The sequence below is a fragment of the Oryza glaberrima genome, chromosome 6, assembly GCF_000147395.1.
Source record: "Oryza glaberrima chromosome 6, OglaRS2, whole genome shotgun sequence".
NCBI classification, from domain to species: domain Eukaryota; kingdom Viridiplantae; phylum Streptophyta; class Magnoliopsida; order Poales; family Poaceae; genus Oryza; species Oryza glaberrima.
In genome coordinates this window covers 12,153,107-12,171,811 of record NC_068331.1, presented here as the reverse complement: position 1 = coordinate 12,171,811, position 18,705 = coordinate 12,153,107, and the positions used below count along the sequence as shown (strand labels likewise).

The 18,705-nt window shown below is 41.6% G+C and overlaps 1 protein-coding gene across 1 annotated transcript; it reads left to right on the top strand.

Moving 5' to 3' along the window:
* The first annotated feature begins 460 nt into the window (after positions 1–460).
* LOC127775758 (uncharacterized) lies at positions 461–1,183 on the top strand. The gene has a single exon (XM_052302048.1). It carries the CDS (start codon positions 461–463, stop codon positions 1,022–1,024), a length of 564 nt encoding a protein of 187 aa, XP_052158008.1. The 3' UTR covers positions 1,025–1,183.
* The last annotated feature ends 17,522 nt before the right edge of the window (positions 1,184–18,705 follow it).

Sequence of the window (18,705 nt, the reverse complement as noted above, 5' to 3'; positions counted from 1 at the left end):
TTATTTTACAATCTTTAGTTAATTTATCGAGTAGCAGTTGAAGGCCAAGTTTGGTGTATATCTTTTGCATTTAGGTCACTGCATTAATTAATGTATATATGCAATCCAGGTATGAAAATATTGACATTTATTATGTTTCCAAACAATTAATTAATAAGCTACATTTTAAATCCCACCTCTACATTAATCCCTAGTACGCTCACCAACAATCGGTATTTAATTTACTCAATTCTATCTTGGTCCTAGTATCCCAGGGTTAAGTTTAAGCAAAAATCTATTTCGCAATTAAAGCGCTCCATATATCTTCGATTCGATATCAAGCCGCTCCACGCACCTACCTTTGACCCTCCCCTCTATAAAAAGGCCTCCCCTATCGATCCAAAGTCGCACATAAGACCATAGAATAACTAGGAATTAGTAGTGTTCCCCCTTTCTTCTTCTTTCTTCCTAGCTAGAATCCATGGCTTCATCAATGGAGGACAACCATTCCAACTCCTCACAGTCCTTATGGCGGCTTAGTCTCTTCTACCCTTATCTTGAAAGCGTCATAGCGGATGTGCAGTCCAGCGTCCTAGTAGACCCTGTCTACATATGCGTAGAGTGCAGCGAGGTGCACAGAAACCAGCAGACCATGGCTGCACATTGCAGGTCTCACATCCGTTCAGATGGCATGGAGAAGGGCACTGTCAGGCACATCAAGTACAACCCTGACCATACCTTCTCCCTGCTGTGCCATCAATCGTCGAACAAGATCTACTACCAGGTGACAGTCCCAAATTATCCCAATAACCCTAACTCTTCTGAGATAGGAGTAGTTTGGGCGTCAGATATACTGAAGAAATGCGTAGATCTTGGCTATCTTCAGCACCCAGCATCAGTCAATGCCAGTAGCGCTGTTTTTGTTCCAGCTGCTACACCAACAGAGCTTGATCTGACACTTAGGTTGGGTCCTAGATCTACTGCTGGTAGCACGAATCGGCAGATCGTAGAAGCCCTTTTTGCTGGGTCTGGAGGTTCAGCGTGACTGCTGCGAAGATCGGCGATGAGCGCAAATGAATGGAGGAGTTAATTAAATGCATGGTTGGATCTGCCATTGGATTAGTTGGAGGCTGAGATAAGAGATTCAGAACTGATAATTTAGGTTCTGATGAGCTGAGTGCGTGCGTCTATGTTTTTTTTCCCCATTAGTTATTTGTTAGCAAGGTTTCTAGTTCAGTTTTGAATGTGGTAAAAGTTCGAAGTATCAATCATCTGTATCTCTGTGCTCGATCTGAAAGGGAAAAAAATATCAGTTGCTTCAATGTTAATCATTCAAGTGCATCAGTGATCTATAAATTAATTTAATTTGGTCCATCGTCTTGATATAGATCTTTATTATCGATCCGAATAACAATTATTTTTCTTATGAGTTCTATTCATTCTCGGATTTTTATCTCACGGATTTTTTATTTTGTCAAGTACCTGAGCCGAATACCAAATTACCAATAACTAGGTAGCATGGGATAGCTTCTTCTGTGATATAAATTGATCCTTAGCAGAAGAACGTACTACCTTTCAATTTAGCAGGACCAATAAATATAATAATCATACATGGTTCTATATGGTTTGCCCAGACATATATACTTATATATCTGAGTATTATGTAGCCGGATCTACTGGATTATGAACAATTTTAGAGGTTATTACTAAAAGTTTAAAACAAGTTTTTTTTGTCTTCCTGCACCAAAAGGTTTACTTGGTAGTTGATACTACTGGAGTTCCTGAGGCTGCTTTGCACCAAAAAAAAAAAATCTGTTGTTTGTCCCCGGCCAGACATTAAAACTGAATTAATTAGCGCTCATTTAATCCTCTTCTTCCAATGTTTTGTGTGTTAGGATACAGAAGCAATATATATTCCATCATTTTTTTTAATTTAAATTTCATCTTGCACTACAGGCTGGAGATATGTTGTAGTTTCAGGACGGTGATGAAAGTATAAACTCGATCTGAAACTTCGCACTTTTCTTGAGATTGGAGTGTTGGGCTATCTTCCAAATTGTCTGCCATGCGAATTATGGGGTTGACATGATCGAAGAGAATTAGTGTGCAGTTTGATGACCCTCTTGTTGACAAAAAATACGGTTCAGAGTTTGTTTTTTCGGAATGGCTATATGGCTGGCAAATGATTTTTGAGACTAAAATCATGCAGATTACTGACTTTGGGATTTGCTTTGCGATTCGTGCTCCGACGACCTTAGCTCTTCTCCTCCAACTCCGGCAACACCTTCTCCAACTCCAGCGACCCCGACGAAAGCAATGGAATTAGGTTTTAGGGTCCTGAGTTGGGATGGGGGTGGCAGGGGGGTTGGGGGGAGGGGGAAAAGGGGGGATAACCGGGCTTAGAGGGATAGCCGTGGGAGGCGGCGGTCCGGCGGTGGGCGGTGGACACAGGCGGGTGGCGAGGTGACCGCGGCGGCGCCGAAGCCACGGGGATGGAGGAGGGCGGTGGGCCGGTGTCGGCGGCGGGGGCAAACGGCTAGGAGACAGCGGATCCGGTGGTTAGTGGTTAGGAGGTGGTGGCTAGTGGTAGCGGATCTGGCGGCTGGAAGCCGCCAGATATGGTGAAGACGGCAGGGCGGGGGCACTCATGCCGTCCGTTGGGGAAGAGAGGAGGAGGCCGGCCGGCGGGGGGGGGGGAGGGGGGGAGGGGGGCTCGCCAGCGCTGTTGACCCCTTTCGGCCAGCCGACGAGTCCGGGCGGCGGCGGAGTCAGCCGCACACGAGAGGATGCGGCGGCGGCCTGGAATGACGAGGGGAGAGATAGGGGCTTAGGGTTAGAACTGCCTGCACGAATCTTAAAGCGATCCAACGGTCTAGAATTTGTATGATTTGTGAGGTGTGTTTCTGTCAAATGCCACTTGTTTTTTTTACATATAGTATATATGTATTAGGAGTTCAGATTAATTGCTCAGCCGTTATGGTGAGGCGCTGGAGATTATTTCTATTTGGCAATACATAATGGATCGGTGACAAGGGATCTCTTTGCTGTATGCCTAGCTATTCCATGATTGAAAACTGATATCTCGCAATGAGCCAGAACTGAGATTAATTACGACAGAAATAAAAATATCCAGTTGTACCATCTTTGCCTGAAGTTACAGCCAATTCCACTGAATCGGAAGTTTTAATTATAAGTGTCCAGCCTCATGAAAAAGTGCCAGCTCGATCTTTCTTAGTTTTTGCAGAATTTTCACGAAAATGAAATTCTCATGAAACACCCCCATATTCTTGATGATTGAAGGCACTAGGCTCTTTGGGTCTATATATCCCCTGGGATGGATATATTGTTTCCTTTTTGAAAGTAGCAAAATATTTGCCAAGTTTAAAAGATGGCAGAGTTCCAAATTAAAAAAAAATCTATGAGTTTAAGTCCACCCGTCACAAAAAATACATTTTTCCGTAGGTTGCTTACAGGACCAACAGAAAATACCACGGCTCACAGGGAAGCTGAGTCTAGTAATGACGACTCTACAGCTGTGACTAATAGTACAGCATCTTTCATAAAATTTGCGAACATTTTATAGAAACCCATCGAGAAATAATATTCTACAATATATATGCCATCGACAAGAGGTCAAATTTTCCGATTTTCCATCTACAGATACGAGTTCTACAATATTCCACCTACTTCCCCCTTTTCCCATTTCCATTAGTTAATATCCATTAGCTGTTTGGAATTTTATTCACAGTGCTCAAAGTACTCTCGAGAGAGAAGAAATTAAAAGGCACTTATACGGTGGCATAGTAGAATTCAGTTTCGTTGATGGAGAAAACATAGAATTGAGGATTTGTCAATAATGGCTTTTTGTCATATAGTTTCTCAAACATTGATCCAGCAATGAAACTGACTTGGGACTTTGTCTCTCTTGTTTAATTTGGCGTGGAAAATTTTGATGTCAGCATCCCCATCTCATCCAAGTTAGACATGGCTAGTCCAAACGAAGGGATTCCATTTATTATCAGCTCAGCCCTTCAGGAGAAAGCTAGTTGGCACTCTTCTTGTGCAGCCTGTATCCTGAAAATGACTTGATTAGCAATGTTCATGGACAGTTTTATGTGTCAGGCCTTACCTTAATTTGTGGCATTTCATCAGAGCTTTATTAGCAAGTCTGCTTAAGTAACTGAGACGAGGGGAAAGGAGAAATTTGAGAATGGTGAGCCGTTAGCGCATAAGTAACTGAGTATTAATTATTTTAAACTTGCAAAATTGATTAATATGATTGAAAAATAACTTAATTTTTCTATAGAAATTTTTTGAAAAAACATATTGTTTAGCTGTTCGAGTAGCGCGTGTATAAAGAACGAGGGATTTTTCTTCCGTCTGTGCTTGGAATGAACGCAACCTTAGATTAATATATATGAAGTGACTTGGTGTGGTTATTGTTGATGTGCTGTTTGCAACTCATTCTGCCTACTGTTGAAATTATAAGCACATAATGATTTAATTTATTTCATAAATAAATCATGACATTGCAGATATAAACTAGCATGAATGTATCATTGGATCTACACATGTAAACTAAGCAGTAAAACATGAACGGATCAAATATGCGCAACATGTTGAACATGTACCGAGGGCGCAACATGTTGAACATGTACCGAGGTTGCGGAACAACCGGTTGCTCGACAGGAATCACTCGCGGTTGCGGGTGTCGACGAAGGCGCGCAGCACGCGAGCGAATAGGAACAAAAACCTTATTGCCGCCTTCTCCCAGTGCAGGACGACTTGCTCTCCCGATCGCCGGTGAGTTGAGACATTGACGTATAACCGAACCGGACAAGTCACAAAAACCTTATTGCCGCCTTCTCCCAGTGCAAGACGACCTGCTCTCCCGATCGCCGGTGAGTAGAGACATTGACGTGTAACCGAACCGGACAAGTCGCGCCTAACTTATCCGGACTCCTCGGAATGTTTCCAAAACAAGGCAAGGCAAGCGAGCGCGCGCTTGTGTTCCCCCTCTTCTCTCCATCTCACATGATTCAAGTGGCTAGGAGGGTATCCTCCCTTTTAAGGAGGTCTCCCTCTCTTAGAATAAACAAGGTGGTACTAAACTCCCCATGCATGCGATCCCATGAGGTTGTCTTTTATGACTTTTCAAAGAATTAATTTTCGAATGGGCTAAAGCCTATCTATTAATTCCAACACCTACATCCTAGGCTATGACCCATGTGAAACCTGTAATGTTGACACATAGGCTTATTGCCAGAAAGGGAAAAACAAAAACTTTGATGAAAATTTCTTTTATTGTCAGAAAGGGAGGATATTAATTTGGTTCATATCTCTCTCTATAACTTGCACTAATTTTGCAACACTGTTATATATCTCTCTCTATATATTAATTAATGGAAGTTAATTTACTCCTGTCTGATGATATGAACTCTTTGAAATTAATTTTTTTAGGCATGTATTTAATTAGAATAACAGTGTCAAATAATAGATAATAACAAAATGTCAGAACAAATATGTTCATAAAATCATGTGTTTTATAAAATTTCAGTGTGGAGTTTAGCTTTAAAACTCTTTCTTTTTTTACGGTTAAAAACTCTTTCGAAAACCTTTTTCTTGTTGCTGTTAAAAAAAAAAGGATATTTGCTGAGTCAACCACTGCTGCCAAACGGCAGAACAATTGTTGTGAATTATGACTCCAAAGGAAAGAAGATTATTCTTGGACAAAGGAAGGTACAGCGGGTTTTGTGAACTGACCGGCAGCAATTCAAGGGGGAAGGGGTTTCATGTAAAAGTGTTAATGTTGACAAATTTATTCAGCTGCAAAGCACATCAATCTATACTCTAATTATTTGTGCATTCTACTCTATCTTCCTGATCACATAAAGATTTAGAATGATTAACAGTGGGAAAAAGCAATAATAATGAATAACATATATACATGATGATCATTTAGATCAATCGAATAATGGCCAGCTTCACCATGTTCTTCATTCACTTACTGGACTTCTTCAGCCTGACTTTGATCACCTGTTCTTCGGCATGCTTGCTATATAGACTTCTTCATCTTGCACAGAAGCTTGCTAAGGTCAGGTACTCAGGTAGGACCTCTTCCTCTCAGGGTTCAATTTTCCGTTTTCAGCATTTACTAGCAAAATACCCGTGCGTTGCATCGGGTATTAGCGGGGTGACTGAAGTTTGATATTAATAATTTACCAAAACACCATAGTATAATTATTAGCATCGGTTATATGTACAGTGATAAAAAAAAGCCATGTTTGTTTTTTACTATTAATCTCAATCTCTATTACATCATCCGTGTATGAGTCAGTTTTTCTAAGTTCGTTCGTTTTTTAAAATACAACAAGGACTCCTAATTGCATCTCATAATTTTCTAAAAACGTCCAATAAACGACCAATGAAACCACACACAATCCTAAAAAAGTAAAACAAAGCAACAATCAATTCAAAGTATATATGCCATTAATTAGATCTCGATTTCAAAGAGATTATGGAAGTTGAACGGAGTCAAACAGAGTTATGGTTCACAAGATATGGATTTCCGAAGTTTGAAGGATTTATAAACCGAGGGGAAGAGTGTCTCAGTGAGGAGATGATTTAGACTTCCAGAGGGGTCTTTGGGTTAAAGAGGGATGTAACATGGACTTTAGCGGACAAAGAGGACTTCACACAGACTCCTTTAGAGGGATCCATCTCTCGGGATCGGCCGAGGCAAAAAAAGGGAGCTAACACAGACTTGTACAACGAATCGACCTCATGGGCTTGGACAGAGAAGTAGGGGGAGATGATATAGACTTTTAGAGTGAGAGAGTTCAGAGAGGAAGAGTCTAGACTGTGGGTCCCACCCCCTTTCTCTTTCTCTTTTCCTTTCCCCTCTCTCTCTCGGTCTCATCTCCATCTCTGCCTTTCTCCTCTTCCTTTTGAGCGCTACACCAAGGGCGAGCGAAGGCGACGCGGCTAGGGGTGGCGGCGGTCTGGCGCAGCTCGGCGGCGGCCTGGCGCGACGGTGCGCGCGGGAGGAGGTGGAGAGGAGAGGTCGGCGCCGCATGGTGGTGGCGGCGGCCTGTCAGTGGCGCGGTGCGGCCGGGGTGGCGGCTGGGCGGCGGCCTGGCACGGGTGGCCGGTGGTGAAGGAGGGGGGAGGCTAGCGGTGTGGAGATGGAGACCGGCGGCGGTGGGGATGGGAGAGAGGGCGACCAACCACCCCCTCCCCTTCCTCCCTAGGTACGTCCTCCCCATACCGCCGCCCGACTCCCACCCGCCCCCAGCGTCGCTCGCCGCCTCCTCACCACCGGACCTCGCCGCGCGGCCGTGCTTCCTCAGCCTTGTCGTCGCCGCCTTCGTCCTCCCTCTCGGCATCTCTCCCGTGCAGCGAGTTGGTGTGGGCACAGGAGCCGCAGCGGCGGCTCCTCGGCGCAGCGGCTCCGCTGCACATGCAGCGGCGGCGCCGCGGCTCCTCGGTGCAGTGGCGGCTCCTCGGCTGGGCCACGCCTCCTCGGCCTCGTCGTCGCCGCCTGCTCGGTGGCTCCCCGGCGCAGCGGCTCCCCCGTGGCTTGGGACCTCCACGACGGCGAGGTGGCGAGGAGGAAGTTGGGCGAGGAGCAGCAGAAGCCTCCCGCTCACCCCTCCCTCCTCCTATGTGATGTTGGATTATCTCCTATCCTGGAATTTTCTTTTGGCTGATTTCGATTGGATTGGGATTGGGATTTAGTTTTTGGGTTAGATTTGTGATGATTTGGGATTGGTTGTGGGATCTTCAGAGCGGATGAATCAGAGGGAGGAGGTGCGCAATGCACGGACTAAGACGGATTTGTGCGGTTTTTATTATTCTTCTCGTTCGATTTCTCTTCCTCTACATTCTATGTTTGGTTGGATTTTGTATTCGATTGAATTTGTGTAATATCGATGTGTGGCGCGTGTGGGAACGGAGGGCTCGATTCCGATTGGGATTGTGGGGGGTGGGGGGAGGGGATTGCGACGGACGGACGAAAAGGCGAACGTTCGTGGTGACGACCGGAAAAATCCAAATCTTTTAATTAGTTAAGATATTGGAGGGTACCAATGTGACCGAAATTTCGGTCCGAGATTATTTGATTTTTAACAAAATTTGATCAAATATTACCAAATTCAAAAATGAAAAAAAGAAAAAAAATAAAACTTTCCACCGAAAGAGTTTCTTCTATGCTTGGAATTAATTAGGATCCATGATCACCTATAATCCAACGCACTAAGATTGAAGGTACCAGGAGCAAGGTAGTAAAAGGGTGGACAGGTACGAGAGGTGGAAGGTTAAAATGGTAATTGACTTCTATAGTTAACTAGGAAGGTAGCCAGCGCGTATGCGTGGTCACTTATTTAATGTTGCTTAAATTTTTGTTAGGAATGTTTACATGTAGATGTAGATGATATTTTTAAAATAGATCTTGACTCTATTTTAATCATATTTTAATCATGTTTTCGTTAATATCTAGTTTGGACATATTACTTGAAACCGTACGACCTTGACTTGAATTTATGAGAACATGTGTCACGATAATGGAATACTTGAGTTGTTTCATATCTATTTGTACTATATGTGATTTTTTAACCTATATAAAGGGTCTTTTAAATACTACCACGATAATCTCCAAAGCACCATATTATTAGTTATATTTTGACAAATATATGTAATTTTGATTTTGTTTATTTTCAACGCTTATGATTCATAATGACATGAGACACTTTTACTAATTAACATGGAGAATGAATCTATTTTCCCAAACTTATTTACAATAACTAATTTATTGAAGTATACTTTATAGTCACATTAATAGGGTATATGACATACGCCCATCAAATTATGCCTGATGTGTTGGAATTCCTCGACTACAAGAAAATATACCATGAGTAGTTTACTACGCATATTACTCTTGATTGTCCATTTGTTGGCAAAACTATTTGACAAAGAGAAAACATACATATGACCATAAATCTCATGATGGATTAAGTGGTTATATTATAGCAAGATCATTGGCTTAAAATATTTTTCATATTTGTTTTACATCTATGTAACATTCATGTTGCCAACTTATCATATACTAATGAAATAATTCTGTTGATTCAAAAAAATTGAGAATCTTAATCTCAAACGAATTAAAATTAAATTAGATCTACTTAAAAATACACAACTAAATTATGTTATTTTCGTCAAGTGATATTTGACACCTGAAATATAATGTAAAATTTTTTTAATAGGAAAAAGTACAAATTACCTCCGTAAACCTGAAAACATGACATCTTTTACCCTCAACTATTAATAGAATAAATTACCTCCTAACTCAACCCAAAGTGGTTTTGTTCCTATGTGACAGTCCAGTAAGCATTTTTTTCAAAAAATAAAATAGGTGGGGCCTACCTATCACACTATCTACCCTCTCTATCTCTATCCCCTCTCCCCTCTCTCTCCCTCATTTTCTCAATCCCATTCCCAAGCCTCTCTCTTTCTTATCCCTCCCCTTGATGCAGGGGCCGGCCGGGCAGGCGCGTCGCCGCTCTTCTCCTTCTCCTTTGTCTATTCCCCTACTCTTGCTCTTTTGATTGATCCACCTCGTTGTTCCTGATTGGTGCTTTCTGTCTTGTCAGGAGAGAGGCATTGGTGGTGGGGATCGATTAAGAACCGTGGTGGGATGGCATGCTGTGGTAGATGGAGCTACGACTGTATTTGTTTGGGGAGTTCTCGATGGTAGGGGCACAGCCGAACCTAGCCATGGAGGAGCAGCGCAGGTCCTCGCCTCCGGTGGCCGTCACGTGACGATGAGATGTGATGGAAAGGATAGAGATGACAGCCTTCGTCGGAGTGCGCATGTGGTGGCCGAGATAGCTGAGGAGGAGCCGCCTCCGCCGCTCGAGCTCCACCGCCCACCACTATTGTCCTCTTCACGCGCCGGTGGAGGCCAAGGAGAAGTCACGTGGCCATCAAGGAGGTGCTCGCCGGCAAAGGCTGAGGAGGAGCCGCCTTCGCCGCTCGCCACTCAAGCTCCTTCGCCCCATTGCTCACCGCCCCTAGCCTTGCCGATTCACAGACGTGGAGGAAGAAGAAAGAGAGAGGAGTGAGGGGTGAAGGAGATATATGATAGGTGGGTCCCACCAATTTGTTTTTGAAGAAAATGCTGACTGGACTACCACGTTTGACCAAAACCACTTCGGGTTGAGTTAGCGGGTAATTTGTCCAGTATTAATAGTTGAAGTTGAAAGATATCTAGCTTTCGAGTTTATGGTGGTAATTCGGCCGACCGTAATAGTTTAGGGTGTAATCCGTCTTGTTTTCCTTTAAATATTATCATAACATTATTTATTATATGTTGGCCTCATGTGACTGGATCACAAATTAGATATATAATTTTCAAATAATTTAAAGGTAGGACATTTTTTTTATCGTAAAAGATCTAGTTTAACTATGTATAATTTGCGTAAGATTTTAGAGTATTTTATTTTATTTTTAAATAGTAGAAAATCCTATATTATGGACTATCAATTTTTTTAATGGCACTACGTACCTATGTTACGTAAGTTTTCTTTATTTTATTTATCGGTTCTTATCGTAAGTGCATATGTAGGTTTTCTTTTCTTCCGTGAACCGTAGGTAAGTTTCACCGATTCTCTTCCAGTTACGTAAGTACGTCCACGAGTGTTTGTTTTCTTTTTTCGGCCCACAGTATATACAAGACAATTATTACTTTTTTAAATAATATATCTAATCTAACTATCTAAAACATCGGATCCATCAAATTAAGAGAAAATCGACGGTAAGATTAAATAGTGTCATGTAGTGGTCTAGAAAAACCATTAACCAAATAGGAATATGTGAGAAGGGGGACGGAGGGAAGATGTGTGCAGGCATGTACGTACGTGACTGTGGGGTACGTACATAGGGACGTAGGGGGAGAGGTGGAGGTAGATGGGGTTTGTTTTTTCTTTTAAGGATTGATCTGCTGGCTGAAAATAAAAAATAAGGATGGGTCCAATCAAATTAAATGAAAATCGACGGTTAGATGTTTTATTTGTCACGTAGTATCCTAGGAGCATTTGTAGGAGTGCCACATGACGTCTTGAGAGCGTTTGTAGGAAGTTTAATGGACTTTTAGTATATAATAGATAGATTCGATTTGTGCGGTTAAAGATGCATTATCTTTTCAATATTCCTCTCTTTACGATCCGATCAAAACTCCCAATCCGTTCCACATGCTGTGCACTTCCTGGTACCACCGCCGGCTGCTCCTCCCGCCGGCTGCATAAGTTGATGTTTGGCCTCCAGAGTGTGCCGTCCATGACCTCGAGCTAACCGCGGCTGCCGCTGATGTCGAGTGCACCTGCCGGCTTTGCATAGACGTGCTTGATGCCTTGATATTCTTAATTAAATGCCCAGCGATTAACCACAAAAGATCTTGTTCGATCAAGCTAGCAATTAGGAACATCGATTTCGCAGGAAATCAATGGCTCCAAAATTTTCAAGTCCATTCAACAGCTTTGAGCCGATCAATGCCTCACAAAAATGAAACAATGCTTCAGCATTCAGGAACCATCGGCAGCAGCCAGCATCCAGCCGTCGGTCGCAGCCATTGTACATGCCAGCCGGTCGCCGCTGCCAAACGCCACCGTACGTGCCTGCCGATCATAGCCACCTTGCGCGCTGCCCCTGCTCCTGGTCCGTTCTTTCACTTGGGATTTAAAGTTAGGGTTAGACATAGAGAGATTGAGGTCACGCCAATATCGTGCGAAAAAACAATCTCATCGACTTGACAACGTCAGCCAGCGGATGGGGAATGAACAATTACTAATTAAGCTACCTTTGTTAATATTATTTTATATTCCTAAATTACCCTTTAGGAATCAATGGTGGATATTAATTGGTTTAGGAGGTACCTGGGGTACCTCTCAAGCACCGTAAAAGATCTCAATATTGTATGGTCCAATAGAACGGAAATTTTGGAAATTTAGTTTTGGAATTTTGAACCCTGCTTCCTCTACCTCTTCAAGTACTGGAAAATTTAGATCGATGATCATGTTGTGATGATTTGCGATGGCAGATGTGTTTCGTGATTGCCTCGTGATAGAAAATGTGTTGTTGATCTAAATGCGATGGTAAATTTGCCTTGTTATGGCAGATGAAGTAATGTTTTTTTTTCCTCTTCTTTTCAGCAGCAGAGCGGTATATATAGCCTGCCAGTGCTTCATTTTTTTTTCTGCTAATTCAAAATCGAACTGGAGGTAAAAAATTTGGGCTAATGAAAAATTTGGAATTATGGATGCAAGTTCATTCCAGCCGATTTGATTGCTTCGGCTTCTGCTTATAGCGCAGGGAGCAAGCGATCGTGCGCGGCGCGCTGGATAGGGACAGTTAATGAACGGCATTTTAATCTTTTTTATCTCATTCCTTAGTTGTCTTGTGAAGTCTGTGAATTGAAATAATTGAGAAAATCTCTTCTATACCCTTAAAATTTTAGCTAATCTCTTCTATGCACCTGAATTTTGCTTACTTCTTTATATACCCCAAAATTTGATTTTTGATCCCTTCCATACCTCTTCCATCAGTTGACCGTTAATTGGCCGTCTAATTTCTATAAAAATGATCATTTTACTCTTTGGATGAACATAGAAATTCGTGAATTACATTATTAAAAATGTAAAAGTTTGTCGCATAAGACTATTATAGTTATGAGTTTGTTGTGCGATGCATTATTTATCACAAAATTTATTTTTAGATAAATAAATAAATAATATGTATTTATTTTTCAAAAGAAAGTCATAAAAATGAGGAGCACTCGTACAAAGATAGGACTACCAATGCTCACAATAATTTTTTTATGAATGCTCCCGATCAAAAAATCCGTCCTATTAATTTTTTTAAAAAAATAATTTATTACATTTGTTTTATTTTCAAAATTTATGTCAAAATTTTCTACACTAATTATTTAGTCTCATTAGTTTCACAAAATGCACATATTGTGCACTCAAGCAAAATTTTAAATCATTTTTCAAGCATATATTCAAACCTAAAGCATCAAGGACAAAAAAGACATTTGCAACCAAATGTAACAGTGAAATGAAGGAAAATATAAAGGTAGGGGTATGGAAGGAATCAAGTTGAAATTTCAGGGGTATAGAAGAGATCGGTTAAATTTTAGGGGTATGAAAGGGATTGAGTGAGTTTTCAGGGGTACACAGGGAATTTACTCGAAATAATTTGGTAACTGTTGACGATTGTTATCGATCAGTTTCGACCGTCAATATTACTAAAATAAAGGAGAACTAGTGATGCTTGCAATGTATATATCTGTTAGAATAATAATATTCCACTAGTATTAGGTATACTAACCTTTTTGCAGAGAATGACAATAAAGTGGAGGAGAATCGACGTCAACTCAGACGATAAATCAATTGGACGATGTAGAGAACCAGACTTATGTATAAATGGGCTAAGAACTCAGAAATAACACGACACATTGGGCCAAAATTCACAAGTCTACGGAGGAAGACAACAAAGCAGGCCGCCAGCCGAAGATGGGCTGGGTTGGGCCAGCCCATAGTTCGGCCGAACCTCCCGTGGCGCCGATGGATGCAGGGTTTGGATGGACGGCTGGGCCTAATGTCGGTTGGAGGGTATTACCGACCATTCCAACCGTCACAACCGTCATTACCTGCCTATTTAAGGAGTTCACTCTATTCACTTCAACACACACCTCAAGCAATAGCTCTCTCATTTCTCTCAAGTTTAGTTTAATAGTATCTAGCTGGTGAAATAGGAATAGAGTAGAAATCAGGAGTCCGGAAGCCTTCGGAAGTGTTCGGGTATGGCTCTAGTAGCTTTGCTCTTCTCTTTTGTAAGCTTTATACTTTTATTAGAATACTCTTCTATATACATTTATGGTATTAAAATACTTTCCGAGTATATGAATGCCTACTTTATATTATATTCATGTTATACTGAACATACGGCTAGCTTATCTGGGAGATGCTTTGGTGCGGGTATAATGTTTGCATATGCAATTACTCTATGTCATGACGATGATATTAGAGTAGTATCTGGTAGTTTAGGCGTGGTGTCTAGATTACGGGATATCATTATTTGGGGTTATATATTGCGGATGAGAGGTGGGCCGCTGATGGTGACAGCTCAGTACGGGTATTCCTCCGCGCCAATATATAATCCTAAGTTAATTCCCTGGGGAGGGTATTCCTCCGTATTTAGCCCTGGTTGTATGGTCATGACGGGTTGTCGTAAGGAACTCGGCAGTCAGGGGTGGCTTCTCGAAGTACTAGGAGCGCATCGGATAGAGGGTATTAGCTAGTATTTCGGTTAACTAGAATGTATGTATACTATGTATATTAGAAGTATAGGAATAGATTTTCTTTCCACTTAGCTTAGATAATATATTATGAGAATGAGTAGCTAGTGCTTGTGTGTTACTCTACCATTGGATTATTTAACCCCTGCTTAGAATATTATTATCACAAGTAATATATAAATTATTAGTCAAGTTCTCTCTACATGATCTTCCCACGGGATAAAATAAATATGATACCCTGGGAATACTCTCGGGTGAAATGCTACAATGGTATATCCGTGTGCTTGCGGATGAACTCTGTAACCATAATATACATTGGGAATTATATTTCTAGTAATGTTGTTAAGAAATACCAACAGTAACAAAACCTAGCAAAAGTACAATTTATGTCACATTGCCTAGTAGAAATGAGGTGTGGTGTTTGAGAGAAATGGTAAAATCGCCATAAATGCATTTACACATTTCTTTAAAACTTGTATACACTTCACTTGTTTTATTTGGATATAAGGTTGAACAGGCTTATTTTACGAGCACATATATATCTACTTAAATCTCATCGGATCCACACAAATTCGGATTACTTATCTTTAAAAAGCGAGGGGATTAATTCAAATCCCCTCATGTATTATTCCGAAAACGCTTACTACCGAACGTCCGATACGTGGAGAAATCCTGGACGGGCCCACAGTCAAGTTGAAATCCATCCATTCCCAACCTTATCCTCATTCCTCCTCATCCAGTCATCCCCAACCTCTCGCATCGGCTTCTTCGTGCAGTGCGGTCACAGCGTCATCAGGCGGCGGCGCCGCCACCGTAGACGGCGGGGTCTACCGTCGTGGGGGGCTGTATTTGGCCGTTCAGCCAACACCGCGAGAAAACAGTCGACGCCAGTTAGGCCTTGACCTCGCCGGTGGCAACGGCACCACGACAAGGTACAACCATTGTCAAAGAGGACACGAGCTCAGCGGCGGCGGCGGCGGCGTCAACGTCATAAGGAGATACGACTAGCGACGGTTAGGGCCCTGAGCTTGCCGGCGGCGGTGGCACTGCGAGGGAGCGGGCTGGAGCTTGAGGCGCCGTTGATGGAGATGGCCCTGCACTCGCCGACGAAGGTGAGGATGGTGGGAGCATCAAGCTAGCAAGGATGTTCCATGCTAGTTTCTTTATGTTGCACACAAGTGTTTCTTGACGTTCCATTTGGTACTTCTTGATGTTGCAATTCATATTTCTGGATGTTGCATTTGGTACTTGATGTTGCAGTTGATTTCTTTGGGTGTTGCATATGTTTTTGCTCTTGAAGTCTGTGTTTTTAGTGTTTGCATCCGACTGAAACATTTTCGGTAAAATAATGAAAAATTCTTCCATGAAGAATGGCACATCAAAGAAACAACTCACAATGAAACATTTTTTCTGGAGCAGTGAAAAATTGCAACAACTTATGGTGAAACATTGCAACGTCTCTTTAACACGTAATGGAACATTGCAACATATCTTTAATATGTAGTGGAACACCGTCCGGAGATTTGTAAAACTCCGGACGTCCGATATGTAGTCATCACCATATTATTCGGAAACTCGTGATCTGCCATGAATGGTTTCTGACAAGATTGTTAGCACGAATTGTACGCAGCCGCTTGCTGCCCGCACCCCCACCAATTAGGGTTAGATTTCCAGTGTGGAGGTGTTGGGCTTTTATGTGGCATTCACCATCTATTTATGGTTTATATTTGTTAATTACCTCGATGTGGGAATATTCACTGATGTGGAATTTTAGTCGAGGAATTAGTACTACTTAAGGTGTCGAAAACGTCTGTGTGAGAAAATAGTAGAAGGAATTAATTTAACATATATTCTATTGGAATTTCATATGTACATATGTGATTTCGTCGTGGTACAGCACATGGTGGATTAGCTGGATAAGTTTATAGGATCGACTCTAAAAGCTATTGACCCATGCATATATATAATCATATTGCAATAATATATTCTCATATACGATATGATCTATAGCTAGCACATGTCACATATGTTTGATAGATACTACTCCCTCTTCTCAAATTGATCATCATATAAGTTTATATACCAATACCAAGGGCAATTTAAATCGCATCGATCAAGATACCATGTACACATTCTCTCATAATGCATCTATCAATTAAAACTCCATACCAATTACACCGTAGCATGCACACATTCTCTCATACCGTATTAATTGTATTCTGAGGAAATCCGTGTCCATGCAGTTATATCATAATCAATTTGGAAAGGAGGGACTATTGTATTGTAGACTCGTAAAACTGACAAGTCTGATCATGATTACTGACATGATTCAAGATTATAACAGTGTACAGAAAATAGATAATGCACATACTTCCTCCGTCCAAAAAAAAAAAGACAAACCCTGGTTTCCGTGTCCAACGTTTGACCATCCGTCTTATTTGAAAAAATTATGAAAAAAATTACATATAAGACAGACAGTCAAAGTTGGACACGGAAACCCAGGGTTTGCCTTTTTTTGGGACGGAGGGAGAATTTGGGAGTTGAATAAATAAATTGGTCCCTAACCCTAAGCTCATCATGTATTATGGTATAGCTAGCATCATAAAAAAGATTATGGTATAGTTAGCATCATAAAAAAGACAAATGCATATAATGTGGACCAAATGTTTGACCAAATGTTCTTTATTAAATTAAACTACAGTCAAAAGCTCAACAGTGAATGGAGTGGGACCGGGACGAGGACGTGGGCGGAGATGGTTGGCCTTAGAGGGATGGTTGAAGCTAGCCTTGGTTTGGTTGAGCGGGGTTAGCGTGGTGGCGGGGTAAGCAATAGGGATAGAGGGGAGCAGCGTGGCAAGGCTGCGGGAGGAGAAAATAACTCACCTAGTTGCTGGGCCAAGCTTGCCGGAGGGAAGGCAGATATGGGGCTCACTTGCGTTGAGTTTGTTGGCATTTTGTCACAGATGAGAAATTAAGAAGTTGGTGAAGAGAGAAGAAGGCCACTAATATGGGGGCGGTGGAAGAGGCTTGGCGAGGGTGCTCCTCGCATCGGACACATCACCGTCTCGATTAAGTCGCAACTGGAGGACAACGGGAAGAGGATAATGTGGATCGGGTGCAAGCTAATTGGTTTGCTCGGATTAGCTCGTGTACTATATCATAGGTGCCACAAGAGAAATCTTCCCTGCACACGTCAAACAAGCTATGTGGCCATTATAATAGTAATTAAAGTGCTGCCATGTTTCATAATTGGTGCTTAAATTGTCTATAACCATGATAGCAAAGTCGCTAATGCTTAGATGGCTAAATAAGAAAAGGCTACCATACGAATGTGTATAGTCGCTAATGCTTAAATGGCTAGATGAGAAAAGGCTCCTTTGTGTTTTTCGATTAGCATCAATGATAACGTGGTTTATATTTTGGGAGTAGCTATACAACATTCAGACAGCTTTTTGGATGAAAAACTTTGAGATGTAACATTGTAGTGTAGTTACATTGTAACTACTATGTAACTGTGATATAATTGATAGTAACTTGGGTGTAATAGTCAAAAAAAAAAAAGTGCGATGGATCAACTGGTTATAGTCGAACGGGCGTGTGAACCGCAGGTCTCGGGTTTGATCCTTGTTGTGTGCATCTCATTTTTTTTTCAATTTTACTCCACCAGCACGAATCTCAAAGCATATCGGATGGTTTAAAATTCGAAAGTTTTCACCCCTGTTAACTGTTGACAGTAGGGTAACAAATCCGTATATTTTTAGCATGTTTCTCTCCAAAACATATTTGTAACGTGCATAGGTACATACAAGTGAGGCGGTGCCCTTGCAATACGCGAGACTTTCACGCGCACATGTTTTTTTACCTACTTTCTTCCTGCAGGGTCAGTTTAGGCCCGAAACAAAGTTTATCAAATACTTTTCTCATCTTTAAAATTTGTTTTTAAATTCATTTCAAATTCATTTACAAAAGTTTCTATATCAAATGTTCATACGTGGAAAGTGAGTACTTATGAAGTTTATACTTATAAATTTGGTTTGTATGTGTTGGGCCACAATCAAGTACGTAGGTGAGTTAGAATCGCCATGAATGCAATAGAAAAGAAATGTTGAAATAGACTTTAGGAGCCAAATAGGCTTGGAACGCTTTGATGCACATGGGTTATACTTTTACGGGCGCGCATCAGCCACTCTCTTGTCTTGGGCCCTTTTTTTATTCGGGCTTGTTTCCCTCGTGCACATGGGCTTAGAAAGTAAGAGCCATATATCGACACCAATCGCGGGGGCGACATGTGTACATTAGAGCCACCCATTAACCAGATTGCTATATGTGTGCCCTTACAAGTCTACGATGATTTAAGCCTTCTAGCAAAAGTCCAG

Coding starts and splice junctions, on each gene's coding strand:
- LOC127775758 (XM_052302048.1), top strand. CDS start 461: ATGGCTTCATCAATGGAGGACAACCATTCCAACTCCTCACAGTCCTTA.